This window comes from Pipra filicauda, unplaced genomic scaffold (genome assembly GCF_003945595.2).
Source record: "Pipra filicauda isolate LSUMZ 115617 unplaced genomic scaffold, ASM394559v2 scaffold489_size442543_pilon, whole genome shotgun sequence".
Taxonomy (NCBI): domain Eukaryota; kingdom Metazoa; phylum Chordata; class Aves; order Passeriformes; family Pipridae; genus Pipra; species Pipra filicauda.
In genome coordinates, this window is record NW_024104630.1 from 264,330 (window position 1) to 285,811 (window position 21,482).

Here is a 21,482-nt window from a genome sequence, read left to right on the forward strand (position 1 = left end):
TTTAATTCCCCTTTTGTCTATTTCCTCCCTGAAATAAAAAAGGCAAGGAAGGAGTTGTCCTAGGAACAAGTAAAGCAACTGGAAAACAGACTAGAACAGTATAATGTTGTCACTGAACATCTGGCAAACAAAGTCAGCGTAATTACAGGAAGGAGTAGCAGCAAGGAAGAGCACTCACAGGGACATAATTTGTAGCATCCAAAATTCACTTCTGTCAGAGCAAGAGTGAATGGCTTTTAATCATTTAGCGCATGTCTTAGATCAGAAAATCAAAATGTAAAGTATTTAACTTTTAACAAACCAGAGTTTCCATGGGTTAAAGCCCGGTTTTGTGTTTCCGCACCTCTAGGTTGCAACTTTCCTGTAGTACTTGACAGGGTATGGTGCACCAAAACCTTGTGAAACAGCGGGGGAAGTTAGTTTACTAGCTCCTGGTATGTCTAATAAATTACAGTTCACCCTCAGCAGTGAGCTCAGGCTGCTGCCACATGCGGTGTTGGATGTGGCCACATAAAGCCTGAATTTCAGAAGTTGTCTCATACAGCAAAGAGAGAAAAGCAGAAAAGTTATGATGGCAGTGGTTGTTATTCTGTTAATTTTTGCCTTTAAATGTTGGACACTGTGGTGCAGACTCCCGAAATAAGCCCCAGCCCACTGACAAAACTACCACGCAGTTTGATGACTTTCCTTGCCTTTAATGCAGAACAAAACTTACATCACAAATACACCCCAAAATAGAGGTTACAGGACTGAGCACTGTATGAAAGGAAGGAACAGGGCAGGGTTTTCAGCTTCCCGCATGAATAATTCATGTATGTCCCTCATTTGAGGTTTTCCACTCATATTCTGACCCCTGTCTTAGCTTTTGGCAGCCTGAGGAGCAGGCTTGCCCTGCATCAGCAGGAGCTGCCTTGCCAAGCCTTGAGGAACTCACTGTGAGGAGAGATAGTGCTTTCCAAGCCCTCTGCCCTGCACCTCCTGCCCTGTAAGGATAGAGATTCCTGGCACTAACTGTGTCTTTATTACCTAGAAATAAATTTCTCTCTCCCATCCTTCAGTGGTAGCTACCAGTTGTGCCCTTCCCTTCCCAGGGAGATATCTTAAAAATGCAGAAGCCCACAATAATTTAGTCAGAAAGGAAGCACAGAAGTTCAACATCAAGGGGAGGTGAGGTTTCAAGACAGGTAAGCCTAACAGATTAAATAAAAACACCTCTTCAAACACTTAAGAGATAAAGCAGGGGAGTTCTTGTGGAGGGAACAGATTAATTAGGTTGTCAACATATCTCTCAGGGCTAACAGCACCTTTGAGTGGCAGCATTCCCACATGGAAACAACTTTCATTAATTATTATTATAATGCTTGTAAGAAAGATGAGTTTGCATAAACATGAAAATGTGAATTGCCATCTACCCTGCTTCCCTAATTGCTGCTTCTTTCCATTAGCAGGATCAGTATTTTAAGCCTAGGATTTTCTTTACTGGCTTTAAAAAGAGAACAGAAAAAAAACTGGGGGAAAAAGTCCCCCAGATTTGCAGCAGAATCAAACAGAAACAACCAAAATGAGGTCCATGAAAACAGTGGACTCCCAAAAAATCAGTAAGAAAAGAAAAAAGTGCTCTCACTTTTGGGAAAAAAGTATTTACTGAGAAGTTGTGACAAAAGAGTGAGAAAACTGGAAGAATCCCATTTGCCAGTTTGATCTCTTTAAATCAAATTATCTCCAAGGAAGATAACAAAAATTCAGCTCAATGAGTTCTTCATTCAGATTTAGGTTTTTTTAATTACACTGGGTCATACATGTTATTTTTTGTTGTCCAATATCATAGCATCACATAAAACAAGAATTTAATTAAATATTCAATTATGTTCCAGGATAAAGAGTAGCATCCCATTTCACTTCTACATCAGCTTTTTACAGGGTAGGTCAAAAATATTTTATACAAGTGGACTTCATTACAACTAGAGAGAAGGAACAAATGTGGACATAGAAAGGTACAGAAATACTTTTTAGAGAATTCTTTCTGGGATCCAACTCACCAAAGCTGGCTTTGCTAAAGGTTAGAAGCCAAGTCTAAAGTTGTCACCTGTAAATCTCTCAAATCAGTCACCAGGGATATGGAATGGCAGAGAGCTCATCTCACCCAAGAACATTCAAAAACCGTGAGGCCAAGGACTCCCAGTGGGAGACAGTTTGATCTGTGGGTTTAGTAACATTAAGAAACGTTGGAAGAAAATCTCAAAGCATTGTAGAGAAATGAAATTACAAAACCTGACAAAGGAAGATTTGCTCCTGAGACAAGGGGAAGATTTCAGAGGAACATGCACAGAAGGCAGAGAAGAAAATACGTGGAAGAAAAAATGAGTGTGAATTACTTATTCTGGAGTATTGGACTTTGAGGACCCTAGTGGGTCCCTTCCAACTCAAAATGTTCTGTGATTCTACATTTCTCTTCTTGTAAGAAGCTGAAGCATCTTAACATCGTGATGCTGTTGGATCCATTCTGAATACCAAATATCCTTGTCTGAGAGGTTGATGTAATTACAGCAACAACCAGGGTGTGAGGAAAGCACTTCCCACAATTAGAAATAGGAAAGGGTGTATCCAGTGGGACAAAACTGCCCCTCCATGGGCACCATCCCCTGGATCACGGACAGCTCTGCAGATGCAATTAACAGGCAGGGTAGATATCTGGCTGCCCTGGGACTTCCTGCGTGGGCTAAAATTGTTTCCCCTCCTCACTCTCTTACACTCTCAGCAACTGCAAAATGAAAAATAGCAACACTGATTTCAGATGTGGAATATGGGAAGCACCTAATCCATGTGAATGGGTGTTCCCACTTGATTTTGGGATTATTAAAGGCAGGCAGCACAGCACATAGTGTGGGGACTCGCAGTGCTGAACGAATGAGTTCAAGGGGCCCAAAATGTCCTTCTACTCCTACTTTGCTACGACTTTCCTGTCACTCTTTGGAAGCTTTTACCTGCCAAAAAAAAAATGTAGCAGAAATATGCAATGCAGAAAAAAAGGCAAAGAGGGTGATGAGAAATGTATCTTCCTTGTGAATAATAACTAAGGTAACCAGCTGTGGTTAAGGGGTGGCTTAATCTGTAGTCCAGCTCTAGATATTAAAAATCCACAGACATTCCAAAAACAAATGGAAAAAACCATATCTGCTCAGGACTGAATACTATAAAGCCTCTGTGTGAGTAATTCCATGGGTGACAAGTCTCTGACAGTAATAGAGTAAATATTTAGGTTTGCCCTTTGATATAATCTATTGTTGCTTTCATTGGAATAGGACACTTGGACAGACAGATCTTTAGTTTGAAATGGTACAGACACAAGTTTGTTGTTAATCACATAATGATTATGACTTTTCAGAATTTCAGAAGTTCATTTGGCATCTAAAAGAGCAAATTAACTGGATACTGGCATGCAAATTATCAAATTCATCAGTTGTGATAGCTAAGCAGAAAGAAAAATTAGATGCACAAATACACAGAACTTTTGTAGATGGTCTTGGGCTTGAGGCTCAGGCAAAAAAATAATTAGGCATTAAAAGCTTTACGTTCAATGCCTAATACCAACTATTCATCTTGTACAGCTTGACTGAAGAAAATCTATATGCTACAGAGAAAGCTACTCTTCCTCAGAAATCCCATTTTTAGTTCACAATACATTCCATTACTGGTAAAATGCATTTGCTTGATGGACAGTGTGTTCAACAGCAGTTTTATATACCCAGCATACCTAAAGGATAGAAATAGCAATTACAGTAATTTTATTCAAATTAGCTCTCGCAGATACCTATTATGTTACTAACAAAGGTTAATTTGAAAAACAAGCAGGTCAGCTGTCTAAGCTTATCCCTCTGGCTTCATTGATGCTCGATTGTGCTTTTTGTTTGAAGGTTTAAAATTAGGGAATGTCCATAAAACAAAGGGAGATCCTGAGCCTAATAAATCTATTATCATGGCAAAAGAAGAATTACATCTACTTCAGAGCAATGCTGATATTTTTGGCTTACTTCATGTGAGCATTAAATGTGCAAAATAACAAAAGTGGTGATAAATTTGCCAGGACTTCATGAGTCACCCTGCAAGCAACAGCCCCAGCTCCACCCAGGAGAGCTGACCAAAGCACAGTGCTGAAACTGCCCTCAGCTCTGGAATTACCTCAGTTGACATGGAAATACCCCACGAAGGACAGGGAGTACAGAGTTCACAAAGAGAGTGTACAGGAGATCACGTGTCTTCAACTGATATCACTTTGGGGTGCAGATTAAAAAGGCAACACAATGGAGATAATTCACTTTTTGGACTAATGGTTTTTGTTTTCACACTTACAAGCTGAAATCATAAGAAACCATAAAGCCTCACTGAAAAGGGGGCAGAAGATTTGAGCATCAACATTCACAAGAAATTCATATAAGTCTGATAAATGACATTTGTTTACACAACATTGTAGAAAACTGAGAATGGATGTTATTTTTCATTTGGGTTAAGACCTAGCTTCTTCCTCTCCTGAAATTTTAACATTAAAGCAATCATGGAAAAGAACAGTCACAGAAAGAAAATAGAGCATGTGAAATTTTCTTTGAATTGAAAACATAAATGTAATCAGTTCATCACTTTGCAGTGTTTTTCCAGGAGCACTAACTACAAAAGCTGAATAACATCAGATATTTTCTTGTAGTAAGTATCTACTGCTCCTGGATATAGATATATAGTCAAGGGAGCACTTGAAGAGGCGTAAGGAATGCCAGATACATTTGCTACTAAAAAGTAATTACTAAAAAGTAATGTTCAAACCAGGATCCCTTTTGCTTTTTTCATTAGGACCAACAATTTATGAGGTTATGCAGGCATTAGTGGCAACATTGATTTATTTCATTTCCAAATTAAGACTACACCTTCAAATCCTTTTATTGAACCTATGGCAACAGACTGTTCACGTTAGGTAAGGCATATTGGAAGAACAATGCAGTGTTAAGCTCACCAAAAAAATCTAAACCAAAGCCATAATTTCCAGCAGCAGATACTAATGCTTGTTTTGGGATCTAGTCATTTGAGTAAATATTGGACTTCCAAAAAACACAGAACTGCAAAGGAGTGCAAGGCAGGGTCCAAACCAAGGCTCCTGTGAGCAGATATGTCCACACAGCACATTGTTCTAAGTACACACAGTAAACCTGGGTCCAGAATTTGCCTATGCATGGCACAGAGCCTGGGCTAATACATCCTGCCTTTCAGCGCAGTCTGTTAGCTCAGACTTGGTGACAAACCGACAAGGCTGTACAGCACTAGGCTCTGGGGCAGCCTCTGTGCTGTACTTGATGTGCTGGTTAAGTGGCTCCTGGGAGAAAAGCACTTATAGATCAGATATTCCTTTTGCCACTATTTTTTACATAATCCCCTGCAGCTCCAGACTGGGGCAGAGGGGCTGAAAAGCTGGAAAAGGTCCTGAGAGTGCTGTCCCTGTGCTGGGCACTGCTGGGGCCACACCTTGAGTGCTGGGGCCCCTCAGATAAGAGAGACATTGAGGGGCTGGCGCACTGAGGGAACAGAGTTGGGGAAGGGTCTCGAGTACCAGGAGTGGCTGAGGGAGCTGGGGAGGCTCAACCTGGAGAAAAAGGGGGCTCAGGGAGGAAGTTCTCAGTCTCTGCCACAACCTGATGCAGGATGGAGCCAGGTGAGGATTGCTCTTTTCTCCCAGGGAACAAGGGACTGGATGAGAAGAAGAGGCTTCAGGTTGTGTCAGGGAAGGTTTAGGCTAGATATGAGGAAATACACCTTCCCTGAAAGGGTTGTCAGGCATTGGCACAGGCTTCTCAGGAAAGTGGGGGAGCCACTATCTCTGGAAGTGTTCAAAAAAATGCATGGATTTGGCATTTGGAGACATGGTTTAGTGAGTGAACATGGCAGTGCTGGGTTAATGGTTGGACTTGATAATCTTAGAGGTCTTCTCCAACCTCAATAATTCTATGATTTTGAAAGTCCTGTCTCTTCTGTCTCTCTACAAGCAGACTTCTCCCCCTCAAAATTGTGGAGGCTATTTCCTACAGTGATGGCAAGCAAACCGTTATCACTGGACACTCCACATCTAGCAAACCCCTCCACTAATTGTTTTCCTGCAGCTTCTGTCAGATGAGTTTCCCTCTGCCTACACAACCTTTACCACTGCGTGAAAAGCAACTTTCTTTGTGCTTGACATTCCTGCCGCAGAAAGAGTGGTTCTGATGGCAACATGGTTTGGTACATCAAGATGGGCCAACCACAGCTTCAGCTGCAAGACTGTCACTTCTTCTCATTCTACGCAAACAAGGGCAAATTGCTGAAGATGCTCCTTTAAATACTCCCTAGTTCTGTGTTAATTACTAAGTTTTACTAATTTAACCAGAATTAGTGTTGGTTACAAATGAAACAGACAAGTCCTTACCTTCAACAGCCAGTGAGACAATCCCTTGTGTATCCTCCACCCCGTACATGACGTCGCAGCGATAGACCCCAGCATCACTTGCACGCAGCTTCGAGAAGGTCAGCGAGGCGTCACCCGTCTCTTCTGAGTGAGCTGGGACAGACACTCTGTCCTTGTAGCTCTGACCTATCTTGATGTTGCCGTTCTGGGCCACCAGGACGGTGGTTTCTTTCGAGTCTTTCCTGCTTTTATCCAGTTCCACCTTTGACCACTTGATCCGGAGGTACTCAGCTGCATAGCTGGAGGCTATGGTGGGGGTGGTTGAGAAGAAGCATGGCAGCACTGAAGTCCCAGAGAGAGAACCCTTCACCACGGTTTTTTTTTCTGCTTTAACTAGGAAAAGAGGAGAGAGGGAGGAGAGAAAGGAGAAATCACATTAATGAAATGGGAAACAAATATATTTTGTTGTTATTTAATGATTTGCTTGCACAAGACCTGAAACACCTGAACCTTAGCTGATTTGACTGGTTAGGATAAGATAAAAAAGAGTTTTTACCAATCTTAGACTGCTGCTGGAGCCCTTTTCTCTTTGGGCAAATTTAATTCTGGTTTATTTTCTCTATTTGTTACAGTCACCAAGTTATTGACTTTTGGAAACTGGTCTGAAATTTCAGGTGACAGATGAACTGCAAGGGCTGTTTCTTCAAGTGACAGGCAGAAGATCACTCTGAGTGAAAGATGATGAGTTATCTCTCACCTGTTGCTGACCAAAACAATATATATATATGGGAGCTTACTGGTGTTTACACCTTGCCTTTCCTCACAGCAGCTTGTTCATGTGCTCCTGTCCTCAGAGGAAAGCACAGCCCATGACTTTGCCCACATGATATCCCTGACTCCTCTATTCTTCCAGGGGTTAACTCTTTTTATTGCAGATGTGCTGAAACAAAAGACTTTTCAATGAGATTCCCCCAAATAGTCACTCTTTCAAGGTTGTTTCCTTGTAGCCTCAGGGCCTTTAACACATTGCAGAAATTAATTATCTCAGGATGTTAAGCAAAGAAGGAAGTAAAGCACGGAGAAGGTCCCTGCTTGGCTTAGACTTGACGTGATAGGACCTTTATCATTTTTATGACATCTCCAGCTGCAAACATTTTGCAAACACTTCCATCTGACAGTATCCCAAGGGAGAAGTTGACTACTGTTCATCCAACCCGCCCACAGCAATTTGAAAGAGGATTTCTGATGGATTTACTTTTTTATGCACTGTTATTTCATCATACATGGCTTAATGAACATTAAAAGCTGATGCACAACGGAATCTATTTCACCTCTTTCACTGTCCTGCACTCTAACATTTTTTGAAAGGTGGAACTTGGTCATCATTGTGGTGAACTAGGAGTCATAAAGTTTAGAAGTATAATAAATTAATATACTAGACACCAACAAAGTGATACATGAAGTAGGAGACACCACTACATGAAAATTATCTAGCTATTTATCTATAATAAAAATATAATCTCTCCATCTCTCTGTAAAGAGTAGAGGATTGGGGGAGGGAGGGAAATTAAAGAAGAGGAAAAGAGAAAGAGAAAAAGAGATTTTTTACCTTTCTTTAAAAAGAATGCAAGAAAAAAGAAGAAAAATGTAAAATTGCTCAAGTTGATTATTTTAACAAAGACAGACTACTTTATACAGGATAAAGTATTAGATAACAGTATTATCTAAAAAGGTTCAATAAAAGAATCACAGCTTGATGCCCAAGCATTTCAATAATAAAGCACTAACGAGAAAAAGAGAAAAATTATCTGATACAGGGGATCCCCAGAATGGAAGTACTCAGGTCCTTTCCATCCAGCCTCCCTAATTAGAATTCTTTGGGAACACAATTCAGATAGAGTCAAGATGATGGCATCAAAACTGATTAGATCAGTGACTTTTTAAATCACCTTTAATTTCTGAAACTTCCCTGAGTTACAGTAGGTTAGAGATAAAGAAGCAGAATGAACTCTCAGTTCTATCACTTGTGATGGAATTACTGCCAAATTTCACAGGTGGAAGATTAAAATCAGTCTCAAAATATTTAGTATTTATTATGATCTCTTATTATCTATAGACATTACAGGAAATTTCTTCTTAAATGAAGAATGACCTAGTTATAATTATTCTGACTGACAGAATTTCAACAAACATTTGAGAACATTGTTTCTGATTATGAGTGATCTGCAATATCAGCACTGAACCCTGAGGAAATTTCCTCTCTTTAAAACCTTCATATCAGCTAACTGTAACCCTGGGCAAATAACACATATCCTAATGACATGCAAACTAGATCCAGTCTAAATTGTTTTACATCCCAGAACAGGAGACTGTAGCTACAGACACATTTCTCTAACTCCAGAAAGCACCACAGAAAAAACCCTATTTGTTTTGATGAGAGGAGGGAAGATAGAGAAGAAGGAAGAGAAGAAGGAGAAGGAAAAGGAAGAGAAGGAGAAAGGAGGAGAAGGACAAAGAAGAAGGAGAAGCAGAAGCTTTTCCCTACTGAAAAAAAACCCCAAAACTATTTGTCTGATATGGTATTTGAAATATAAGATTAATTGATGTCCTGCGCAGTTGTGAAAAGCCTGATTTCTAGCAGCAGTCCAAATTAGTTAATCTAGCAGAATTTACTGACCAGTGCAGAAAGTATCAATGTCTTATAATAATCCATATAGCCCTTTTTTTTCCTTTTAGCATTTTCCCTATGGTATACTCCATGTCATCCACTATCAATGGTATGTGATAGACTATTTCTTAGAAGGGATACAGAGGGCAAAAGTATGACCAAAACATTAAGTAACTCTCTGTAAATTGGAAAACAAGCTCAGAAAATCAAGTATTTGCCAATATTAATACCAAGTTTCCACCTCATGTAGGACCTAGAATACTTATGACATCTGTACTCTTAAGAAGAGAATGGTTTTGAAAATATTTTGCTTGCTGGCAATGAATATAAGCATTTTCCTCAGTTGCTGACTAACTGGTATCACTCAGGCATAATTAATTTATTAGAGAAAATGCACAGACAATAAAGGAATAAAACACACACCTAAACCCAAATTACCTGCCCACAACACTTATTTTGGCAGAACTCCCAGTAAAGTCAATGAGGGAGTTGTACAAGATGGTGGGACTAGAGTTGGTGCAGTTGTATTTCGGGCAGATCCTGGAGGTAATGTGCCTCACACATTGGGGATTTTTGTTGCCATGCTTCCACAGTTCCTCCCAGTCCACTATTCCAGCTGCAAAGTCAACTTATCCTACCAATGACACATAGCTTGATAATTTCCTTTGGAGGTGGAATCAAGGACTTCTTGCTTGAGGACAAAGCCTATTTCTCTAGAATTTGTACATTTCTTCTGTGGTAAATGTTACAAAATTCTTAAAGTGTGAATCTAAGGAGATAAAAAAAATTACAGAATTCTGCCCTTCTGTTTCACATCAGCCATAATGACCAGACTGGTAGGTCTGCAATGGACAAGGATTCTGAAGAAAAGAATGCCCTACATGAAGTGACACTGCTTAGAGGAGTGATTTTGCTACATAATTAAGCTTAATTGAACTGATGTTGCTACTGACTATGCAGACAAATCTCACATGCTTAAAAAATAAAAGATTCCATTTATTTTTAGCTAAATTTATGAGGAAAAAAAAAATTGCATCTCATCTTTCAGTTCATCAACAACCTGCCTAGACATATGGTATATTGCCCCGCCTAGCAGCGGAGACAGAAAGGATCAATAAAATTATGTGTTTTCTTAATCCAACCACTAGCACTGAGCCTAAGAGAAGTCTTTTCATTAACCACAAATCTCTTAATGAAGATAACGATGAATTAAATTGAGTGCACCGCTTACACAAATTTGTATGAAACTGACAGCAGAAGCAAAGGACTGAGGCCCAACAAAAACCCTCAGGGAGTCTTTTACCAGTTGGTTTGTGGTCTAAGCAAGAAGAATAAGAGAAGGAGGCATAGAGTGATGGAGAACCACTTTTATAGTCTGCAGGAAAGTCACAGGAAGCCAGGCAAATATAAATCTCAGCTGCAGAATTCAACATAACTTATGCAGACATTATAGACATGAACACAAGTAGTTTATAGCACCCATGACACAAACATGATCACACAAACTGATGTTTACACTGGCATGTTGTTTATATATTTTTGAAAGTATGTACCACATGCTACAATCTAGGGGATTTCTGCTGCCTTCTGGATTACAGAGCTTTCACAAAATGGTGCTCACCCATGGCATGGCAAATAGACACTTAAAAGAGGTAAGGAAAACTCCAGCATAATCACAGGGTCCAGCTCGTAAACTACAATACCCTAACACCAGTTCAAAGTGAGTAAATGCCATATCAGCAGCAGGCATAAACCTTGATGGTGAACTTCTGTCGTTAATCCTTCACCTGTACCCAAGCAAAAAAAGGTCTCACAGAGGGACAGTCACGGAACCCAGAACCTTAAACTCCATTTCCTGCTGCCTCTTGACACACATCTGAGAATTCAAAGTCTTAAAGAACCCATGCAAGGCCATTCTCAACCTCAAAGGAAAAACACTTTTGTTACTACATAAAATCTAAGGAGAATGCTGTGCAAACACTGCAGGTATTTATGAATGTGACCATTCAAAAAGATGAGGGTGAAAAGCAAAGGCAGGAATAGTGGTGAGCGGTGGGAATTTGTGTCTCACAAAAGATTTTAAGGCTTCAATTTTGTGTTCAAATTAAGGATTTGAAAAGAAGAGGTTGAAACTCAAGATGTCTAACACTTCAAAATGCTGAGATGTATTTTATTTTTAGAGTATTTTCAAACAAAAGAAACAGCTGCACATATAAAGATTCTGTAAGTCTTCTAACATTCATCCTTAAAAATATTATTACACAAACTGACTGACGTTTCTGCAAAAGAGAAGGATGAGAGTTGATCCCCGAGACTCTTTGGGATCATGAATTGAACCAATTTATGAAAAAGGAAATTTTTTACTCTTTGTCTTCCTCACCATGACCATACTTTGAATTTGTTTAAGTCTCTCTATGGTAAAAGAATGGTCTTCAAAAATAAACCCCACAAAGTTCACAGTGTGTTCTAGGAAAATCAAGGTTAAAAATTCTCTCAAAAATTTTGGGCAAATAAGGATGGGTCGCAATCTGGTTTACATTCCAAAGAAGTCCTTACTGGGACATTCATCTAGAACTTTCCTAAGGACCAAAAATTCTACTCTGGAGATAACAGGAGCTTTTAAGAAGTAATAAAAAGTGAGTAAGTTAGGGGATCTCTAGAGATGGCCTGCTATTCCAGGGATGAAGAATCCACAACTTGTCTGGGTGACTTGTGCCACTGTCTCACCACCCTTACTGTAAAATATTTCTTCCTTATATCCAATCTAAATCTATTCTCTTTCAGTCTAAAACTGTTGTCCCTTGTCCTGCTCTAGTAAGAAACCTGCTTGAGGTAAAAATCAACTTTTTTTTTAGTTAGCTCCACTAAGCATAACAGTCTTCTCCTTTATCTTTCAGGACTGCCTAAAGATTTTGCTAGCAACAGTGTTCAAGCCAGGCAGAAAAAAAAAAAAAAAAAAAAAGAGTAAATTTGATTTTCCCGAAGGCTAAATTCAGCTTGAGGAGTTCCTGGAAAGAGGGGGAAAAGAAAATAAAGATCTTGTTTTGAAACTTGGGAAAGCTGTTATCCCAATTTTGTGAACCTGCAGCAACTGTAGGGATGTTGTCCTTACTGACTCAAAATTTCAAATAACCATGGCAACCACACATGAATACACACTCTAGTTCTAGCATGTAATTGCCGGGAGAAGTAGTAAGGGCTCTTTCCACTTAAACTGCAGACCTGCAGCTGCCCTGACACATCTTTGCTCCAGACCCCAGCAGCTAAGTCCTGGGAAACACACCACCAATTGGATTAATTGATTTTAATGAATGGTTCTGGGTACAACAGACTTACCTTTAGGTAGCATATATGTTATAACTAATGTAGAGCACATCCATAAGATACTTTTTATACTTAACAACATCTTGACCTAGAAATAAAGAACAAAAGGATAAGTTGTTAGCGTTGCATTGTGCTCTTAACAAGTGTTGTAACTCAGTATATTAGTGTTTGTCACTGATATCAGAAGTGGTCCTTCCTGCTTGCGGGGTGTCTCCCTTTGATAATTTATGAAGGAGATTTGTTATGATGACGATGTGCCCCTGTGGAATGTAGATCTATAATGAGTTTCAGGTGATTGAGTCCAGAGGGATATTCAGACACATCAGTTTCATTTGAATTTGCTTCTCATTCCCTTTACAGGCTCCACCTTTAACAACTGAAGGGTTCTCCACATGTATCATATGTACAGAACAATAATTGCATCTTCATAATAGTATTTCTCCATTTCTATTTCAGTTCATAGTTACACACACCAGACCTGTAAACCTCTCAAAAATTTCAAAAGCATGCTGACAATAGCATTACAAACCCCACAGACACCAATAACTATTAGGGGTTTGTAAGTCCCTCATCCCTAGGTACCATCCAGACATCAGAAGAAATAACTTTCAGCAGCAGTTTTCCAAACCCTGCCATTGAAAAAGTTTTATCACAAAACCCTGATAATTGCTGTCAAAATATGCTACTTGGGTTCCTCGCTTGGCCAAGTAGCCTGACTGACAGTTTTCTCCTGTCCAAGAGAGATTACTCAAAGTTGAGCTGCTCTAAGGATCAGTGTAGCAGAGATTTACAACACAGAGATATGTCTGTGTTACAACTATGGAACCTGCATTGCACAAATGTATAACAGAAAACATTAATACATTTAAAAATCTTCACAAGTAATAGTGAACATGACAGCAAGACACACAGAAAGACATCTCCAGAAAACTGCTGTTGACATCCTCAACCTCAGGACAGTTCTCTCCACAGCTCACAGCTGCGCCCCATAGGCACATACTTCATACAAGTCTTTGTGAGCTGCTGTATGTTCTGTAACATCTGAGCAGTTTGACACAAAACATCCCAAACCGAGCCTTTCCAATGAGCCAAGCTAAAAATTCCCACCCGCCAGGGCTGAAAACCCCAAAGACCTTCATTCCCTATACATGGATGGCCAGAGCCAGATGGTTGCACTAGGAAACATCTGCTACAGCGTATTCCCAGGGCGTGGAGGAAGAAACGCAGCTGCTTTCCACAGATCTGGCTGTGCGCTGCCAAGGACACCCCATCTCTGCCTCAGCCATTCAGGAGGGCTGAGTGTACAGTGTGATATCACTTATTTTGCAACATGAACTCCATGGAATTTGCGCTTCTCATGTCCCAAACAAGAACCAGGGACATCTTTGACTTCATTCGGTTTAAGCCCTATCTGCCATAAAACTTTTTCTGAAGACCCTAACACACAACCCCAACACCTAGACAGTTTCATGTCTCCGTACACTTACATAAACCAACCTGCATGTGAAGAAAATAAAGTGGCTATTTAATAGCTAGTCTTAAAATTCTATACTGTGCTCTGATATAAATTCCCTGTAGAAGGTTGCTGTGAGTGAGGAGGTTGCACAAATTCAGAGCTGCAGACATTAAAGTCCTTTAAATGCAACAGACCAGCTCTGAAATACAGATAGTCACGTTTGCTGAGATAAACACTTAAATGATCCTCATTATTACACAATAATTAAAGAATAGAGAGGTCAGTCTGAGCCTACACAGACTAGAAGGCCCTTCAAGCAATGCTTGTATCCTGAAGCTGCTGGAAGCCCCAAGCACCAAACCGGTCCCTACAGTAACATAAGCTCTCTGAAGAGAGGACAGAAATAAGACTGACAGAATTCTCCACCTCCCAAGGTGGTGGGTGATGGACCTGCCTGCAAGACAATGTGAAAGATCGGGCTTCTGTGAAAGATGAGTGGCTCCAAACCTTCTTTAGAGATTTTCTGTCCTCATGTGCTCTTGTGTGTCACACATTGGCTACACCAGCAGCAAAACAAAAAATCCTGAACAGAATGTTTACAAGTTTAGCTTTCCATATTTACCCCCATGCTTTCTCTTCCTCCTCCTCCCCCCAGAGGCAACCTCGGCTTTTGGGACCAGAAACCAGGAGAATCAAAGACAATGGCCAAGAAAAAGAATAAAGTATTTTCTTTTTCCAGGACATGGATTGCATGTTGCATCCATCTCCTGCTCCATTGTCCTGGCTCTGATCTGGAGTTCCTGGACACCTGACACATGACAATGGAAGCCCGTTGCCCTTGGAAGCTTGTTGCAATACTGTCATGACACAACTGATTCTAGGTTTGGCAAAGACAAACCCTACTGCTCCGCTCCCAGTCACTAAACACAACATGCACACCCACAGTGATGTGTGAAAACAGAGAGGCAGCTGTGGAAGGACAATTTTTGAGATATCCATGGGAACAGAAGAGAGCACTTGTGGCTGTGATGGTTCTAAGCTTTTTATTGAGCAGAGCAGGAATTACAACTGCCGCACCAAGAGCTCGGATGGTTCCAAAAAACTGCACTGTTTGAGCACCGAGATTAATATGAGACATCTGCCAAAAATCCCCACCTGTCTATTGGAACACCACTTCTTGACTTTTTATAAATCTTCCTTATCCTGAAATGCTTACTGGAGTAATGAAAAACCCTGGGGGAATGGTCTGATTTCCAACCCGCAGGCTCAGGAGAGTGATTCCCAAACAACCCTCCACACCTGAGGGTTGGTTGCCACATTATGGTCCTTGGTGGGCTCCCATAAATACTCCTGGGTTACCGAGTGCTGTTCCCCTACAGCTGCCAGAATGAGATGTGCAATTATTCCTGCCACCCTCTCCAAACATGCAGACCATAGCAGCAGCACGCCGCTCAGTCCCCCAGGGCAATCCAGCTTAGGGGAAAGAGGAGCTTTGCAGACCTGGTGCCAAAAATCCTCCCCAGGAGCCACAGGCAAGGCAGAGGCTGACTTACACCTTGCATCCCAATTCCCCTTCAGTGCTGCCCATATTTCCAGGACACTGGCCTGTGGCTGCTCCTGCCTCCTCCTCTTTTGCTGGCATAGGATGCAGCTGATCGTGTTCCCTTGCAGCCTCCTAAGCAAAATCCCTACTCTAAAACTGGTTTGTGTTTCCCATTCCTGCACTCTACAGCTCACATAAGTCTGCTGCCTTACTGCCATACTGCCTCTAAGTCCACAGTAATTAGCCAAAATCCTTCTAAACTTACGTTTTCCACAGGCATTTTTTTTTTCCCCTTGGTGTCACTACACCCAGAGTAAAAGAAATCCATAACACTATGAGAAAAGCTTGCCAGCTAAAGCTGCAAGACTTGAGTAAGTGCTTAATTTCCACCTTCTATTAAAAAAAAGTATCTCACTTAACATGACCAAACTTGGGTTGCCTGCTGACTGGTTTCCAACTGGACTGATTCACTTTATTAGGAGCTACCACAGGAAGATGGATCTACAGTGGGAATTTGCACTGCATTTTTAAATGGGATGCAACCCTGAGCGCAGCATCTTTTAACCTAAAGTTGCCAAAGTCCTTGTCAAACTTCACATTTTTAAAAACTTGTAGTGGGGGTTCTCTCTGTGGGGACAGAGCATGTCTCCTATTTTTGCAGGCACTGCTACCTTCCTTTACTACAGCAAAAACTCATAGAAGCAGTAAGTTCTGACCAAATTCCAGCTTGTGTTTAGTTTACAATGTAAGCTTGATCTCACACCAGTGCTACTTTAATTTAACCAGGTGGGAGAACATCATGTCTCTCTTTCTGTTTAAAACTCCAGGTTCAGAAAGACAGTGAATTGTCCTGGTGTGGAACAGACTAAAGTTCACCATCCAAAAACTACTCCCATTTTTTCTGAAGCTGGGACAGTGAGGAATTAGCTGCTTTGATGGAGGTAACACTGTCTCAAGCCTGCAACTCCTCATGTCACACTGAAGTTGATTCAGCACATGCTCCGCAGCTGCACTGTGAATGCTGTACGTGTTTCTTAAACACATAAAAAGCAGCCTCTGCCCATCGACCCTCATAGTGAAAGTCAAAAGGATATAAAAAACTAAAAGAAAAAATAAAAATAGGAGGGAGGAACCCAACAGAATCTAGTACTGGAGAAGTGAAGGAAGGTTGCTGCTCATAGTAATGGGTAAAACAGCAAATTACAACTTCCCAGTGGAATCCCAATAAGCTGGAAACAACCAGAACAACTCTTGATACCTCCCAAGCTCTGAAACTTCACAACTTCCATCCTTTCTCAAACATGCACACATCCTGCACTTTCTTTTGCTTCTGCAGCCCTTTGATCCTTTTACACTGCCTGTTTATTGCTGACATGTATCCACCTCAGCATTAACGCTGCTTAATTAACTTTGCCAGTTTCACCATGTCTATGCTACAGGATTAATTAGCCCACTGTGCTGCCATATGGTGCATCAGCCTGCATCTGATTCATTAGCAACCTCTGCTTGGCCTGTTATCACTTGGAAAGGTCCTCCTAAGGCCTTGCAGAAGGTCTTGGGGGCTACTGCATCATCCCTTCCTCATCACCTTCTGCAGCTGGGGGGAGAAATCTTCCACACTGAAGCCTCACTAGCCAGAGTGCTGGCACTAGCCTGGGGCACAGATAGGAAAAGTGAGCAGAGCACAGTGTGTTCCGGTGGTCCTCCCTGTGGCAGTGCTGCCTCAGGACATCCCTCCCAGTCCCGTGCTCATTTATGCCAGAAGTGGCTCCAGGCTCTTGTACAGCCATGCAGAGACATGCTGGAAAACTTCCAGAGGCAGCGTGTGGAGAGATGACCCAGAGTCCGGTAGCCTGTGGAGGAGCAATGAGCACACCTTGCTCCTCCCAGCACCACGCCAGTGCCAGCTCCAACTTCCGACTCCTGCTTTCCAAAGCCATTGAATATCCCAAGCTGCACCCATAAGGATCATTGATTGTAACTTCTGGCCCTGCACAGGACACCCCAAGAATCCCACCGTGTCCCTGAGACCATTGTCCAAATGCTTCTTGACCTCTGGCAGCCTTGAGGCTGGGACCACTGCCTGGGGGGCCTGGTCCAGGAGAGCTGCAGACATCCCCTGCCCACCTGTCTTGAGCACCCACACTGGTGAAGGGAGCAAGAAGCACAGTCATGGATAAATGACACAAAGGTGCTGCTCGTGCTGCCATCACAGGGGCTCAGCTCCAGGACCAGCCTGTGGGCTGGGTGAGGGGCTCCTCGGTGAATCTTGGGGTCCATCCAACACCAGTGCTGAACTCAAGGGAGGTTGAGGGTGCCCTGCTGCACCTTCTCCACAGCCCCAATCCCATCTGATGGCACTGAGGGACCACCTGGAGCTGGGAAAGACCCCAGTTCCACATCACTGTCAAACACAGCCCTTCAGGCACTGCCGGCTCCCCTGTCATAGAATCACTGAACAGTTTGGGTTGGAAGAGACCTCAAAGATCATCCCATTCCACTCCCTGCCCTGGGCAGAGACACCTTCCACTACACCAGGTTGATACAAGACCCATCAAACCAAGCCTTGGACACTTCCAGGGATGGGGTACCCACAGCTACTCTGGGCAACCTGCACCAGCCTCACAGTGCACCTGCACCTTCCCTCACCAGCCTCACAGGGAAGAATTCCTTCCCAATATCCCATCTAACCCTGCCCTCTCTCAGTTGAAGCCATTCCCCCTTGTCCTTTCACTTCAGGCCCTTGTAAATAGTCTCTCTCCATGTTCCTTGTAGTCCCTTCAGGTACTGTAAGGCCACAACTATGTCACCCCATATCCTTCTATTCTACAGGCTGAACAACCCCAATTCTCCCAGCCTTTCCTCACAGTAGAGCTGCTCCATCCCTCTGATCATCTTGGTGCCTCCTCTGGACTCGCCTCAACAGGTCCGTGTCTTTTTCTGCGCCCAGAACCCCAGAGCTGGATGAGGAGTGCGAGGAACACACCAAAACAGAGAAGCCACAGAGTTGTTTGGGTTTTTTTTTTCTTTTTTGTTCGAGAGTATTTCTTTTTAGTTATTTTATTACGATGCTGATTTGGGGTTTGCGGTGGTTTTTTTCGGGGGGATGGGGTGGGAATTTTCCCCTCACAATGAGGAGTCCGGAGCCCTCGGGCGGGAAAGCAGCGGCCGCTGCGATGCCGCCATTGCCGCCGGGGGGCGCCGCGGTGCCGCCGCCGCGCCCGCCCCGTTCCTCGACAGCGGCCGCGCCCCCACACTGGGATCCCCAAACCTGGGATCCCTAAAACCGGGACCCCCCAAACCGGCCCCGAGGACACCGAACCCTGTCACAGCCACCCCCTGCCCCAGCTGCGCGCCCAGTGGGCTGCAGCATCGGGCCCGCCCCGTCCCGCGCCCCGCCGGCCTCTCCAGCTCCTCATGAGGGAGGAGGAAACTTCCTCTTTCGCTCCGGCTTGTTTAAGGAAAAAAAAAAAAGAGAAAAAACCCCGGCACAGAAATAAAGCCAATCCCTAAACCCAGCCGACATTCATACTCTCCCATCCTGGGATGGGTCTCAAAACTCATGCATAAACTGAAAAAGGAAAAGGGAGGAAAAGGGAAAGGAGGAAGAGGAAGAAGGACGGTGAAAGGAGAGGCAAAGGGGAAAGAAGGATGGGAAAGAAAAAAGGGGGAAAGGGAAAACAGGGAGGAAAAAGGGGAAAAGGAGGAAGGGAAAAAAGGAAGGGAAAGGGAAAAAGAGACAGAAAGGGAAAAAAGGGAGGGAAGGGGGAAAAAAGGAGGGGGAAGGAAAAAAGGGAGGGGAGGAGAAAAGGGGGGAAAGGAAAAAAAGGGGGGAAGGTCAAAAAAAGGGACGAAAAGGGGAAAAAAGGGGGGAAGGGGAAAAAGGGGGAGAAGGGGAAAAAAGGGAGGGAAGGATGGGGAAATGGGTGGATAAAGGGGGAAAACAGTAGAGGGAAGGAGAAAAAAAGGAAAAAGCGAAAAAGAGGGGGAAAGGGGAAGGGGAGAAAAGGAAAAAAGGGGTAAAAGGGGAAAAATGAGGGGGAGAAAGGGAGGGGAAACGGAGAAAAAGGGAGAAGAAGAAAGGGGGGAGGGAGAGAGGGAGGAAAGCGGAAACAAAAAAAAAGGAAAAAACGGGGGAACGGGGTGAAAAAAAAAGGAGGAGGAGAAGTCGGGGGGGGGAAGGGTGGGTAGGGGGAGAGAGAAAGAAAAGGAAAAAAAAAAGAAAGAAAGAAAAGCCGTCGGGGCTAAAAGGAAAAAAAAAAGAAAGAAAGAAAAGCCGTCGGGGCTTACTCCCGAGAGCCGGTGCCGGGAGGGAGCGACGGAGAGGGGGTGGCCGAGTAGACGTGACCAGGGGGACAATGAAGGCCGGAACCGCCCTTTGTGTGGGGACGGGGTCGGGGGACGGAGGGAGCTGCAGAGGGTCCCATCTCTCCGCACATACACACACACTGCCCCCGCTTCTTCCCGCCGTCCGAACTCCCTCAATTCCCTCCACGATGCTCTCACTTTTCCTTTGTAACACAAAGGCGAGATCCCCGGGAGCGGAGGGGGAAGACAGTGCCCGTGCTACAGAGAAGCTGGACGCGGGTCTAAGAGGGGGCGTTTTGCTCCACTGACCTCGCGATCCTCCTCCTCCTCCTCACCCACTGCCTCCCTTTCCGCAGTGAAAATGTGGCTCAGGGGGATACGCTGCTCTCCGGCTGCTCGGGAGAGAGATGCTCAGCACCTCGGCTCCGCTCTGCTCTGCGAGCAGCTTTCCAGGAACATCAGGAGAAGAGATTAAAAGGGAAAAAAAAAAAAGGGGGAGGGGGGAGATGGATGGGGAGAGCACACAGGAGCGAAGGAGACCGAGCACACGCTTTTCCCAGCGCTAGAAAAGCCGGTGGCTGAAGGGAAAGGTCCGTTCTGGTAGCTCCTGCCACACGGGCGCTTTGTGTACTTAACATCCAAACGGAGCAACTTCCTCCCGTCTCCCTCCCGAGTCCAAGGTGCGGCTCTGCCTTCCCAGCCATCCAAACCACCAGTACCAAACACTTCTGCCAGGGCTCCCACCCCAAAGTCTTCTATTCCCTAGTTTTCTTTGTTCTCCTCCTTGCACTGGATTTCCTTTTTTTTTTTTTTTTTTTGTGGGTTCCCGAGCATCCCTCCTTCTCTCCCCTGTGCGTGTCGTTGAACTTACCCCAGGTTGTTTAAATTCACCAATCATCGCTTATTCCCTCCCGCTTAAGATTTGCAGTTCAAACTCTTTGTTGGTACAGCAGTAAAACAACTGTTTTAAATCCCACACTAAGTGTTTGCTGCCAATCATAGGTAAAGAAAAAGGGGGGGGGGGGGGGGGGGGAGGAAAAAAAAGTACAAAAAACCAAGCCGCAATAAAAGAGTTATAGTTACCTTAAAAGGTAGCGTATTGCAGAGATCGCAAAAAATCACAACGTGGTGGCTGGGCTAGTCCAGAGATCCCAGTGGCCTCATGAAAGAGTAAATCCCCTCGCTAGTGCTGGAAGGAGCCGGTGGATCCGGGGTCTCCCCTTCTCCCAGAGCTCGGTCTTCCCTCCTTCCCTGCCCTCCCGCCAGCGAGCACCTGACTCCCGGCTGCGGAGCCAGGACCGAGCTGTGGGCAAAGGGAGCTCGCCTGCAAGTTCAAATGCGAGCCTCAGCCACCCATCATTATTATATCGTTGTACCGTCAGCGCTGCAGAGGAGGGGCGCTGGCTCGGGGAGAGGAGGGTTCACAGGCTCTGCGAGAGCCTCCCTGCAATTTCCAAAGCTCCCGCAGCTGCTAGGCGCAGGAGAGCCCCCAGCGCCCGCCTGCACCGAGCGGGGCCCCCCTCTCCGCCCCCTCGGGGCGCCCCCTGCACCCCAGACCCGCAGCGGGACCCGCAGCCCGGTGCGGCGGGACGGGCACTAGCCATCCGGAGAGGGTGCACAGGGCGCATTGTTCCCCAATTAAACAATTAACCGAGAAAAGAATGCAGAGACCTCCTGTACCCTGGCTCCGGAAGCCGGTTGAAATGGGGGAAAGTGACTGGGACCGAAATCCTTTTTTTTCCCCTTTGCCTCCTCAGTCTCA

At 43.9% G+C, this 21,482-nt stretch overlaps 1 protein-coding gene across 3 annotated transcripts in view; it reads right to left on the reverse strand.

Annotated features, from left to right (window-relative positions):
- The window catches only part of LOC113983427 (versican core protein), a 98,729-nt gene extending 77,698 nt beyond the window's left edge, over positions 1-21,031 (reverse strand). For all 3 annotated transcript variants that reach the window (XM_039386515.1, XM_039386514.1, XM_027712537.2), the window contains exons 1-3: positions 20,804-21,031; positions 12,426-12,501; positions 6,443-6,814 (exon numbers count right to left, since the gene is read on the reverse strand). In XM_039386515.1, the coding sequence (XP_039242449.1) occupies positions 6,443-6,814; positions 12,426-12,495 (442 nt within the window). In that variant the 5' untranslated portion in view covers positions 12,496-12,501; positions 20,804-21,031. The remainder of the gene's footprint in view (positions 1-6,442; positions 6,815-12,425; positions 12,502-20,803) is intronic.
- Positions 21,032-21,482: the final 451 nt, after the last annotated feature.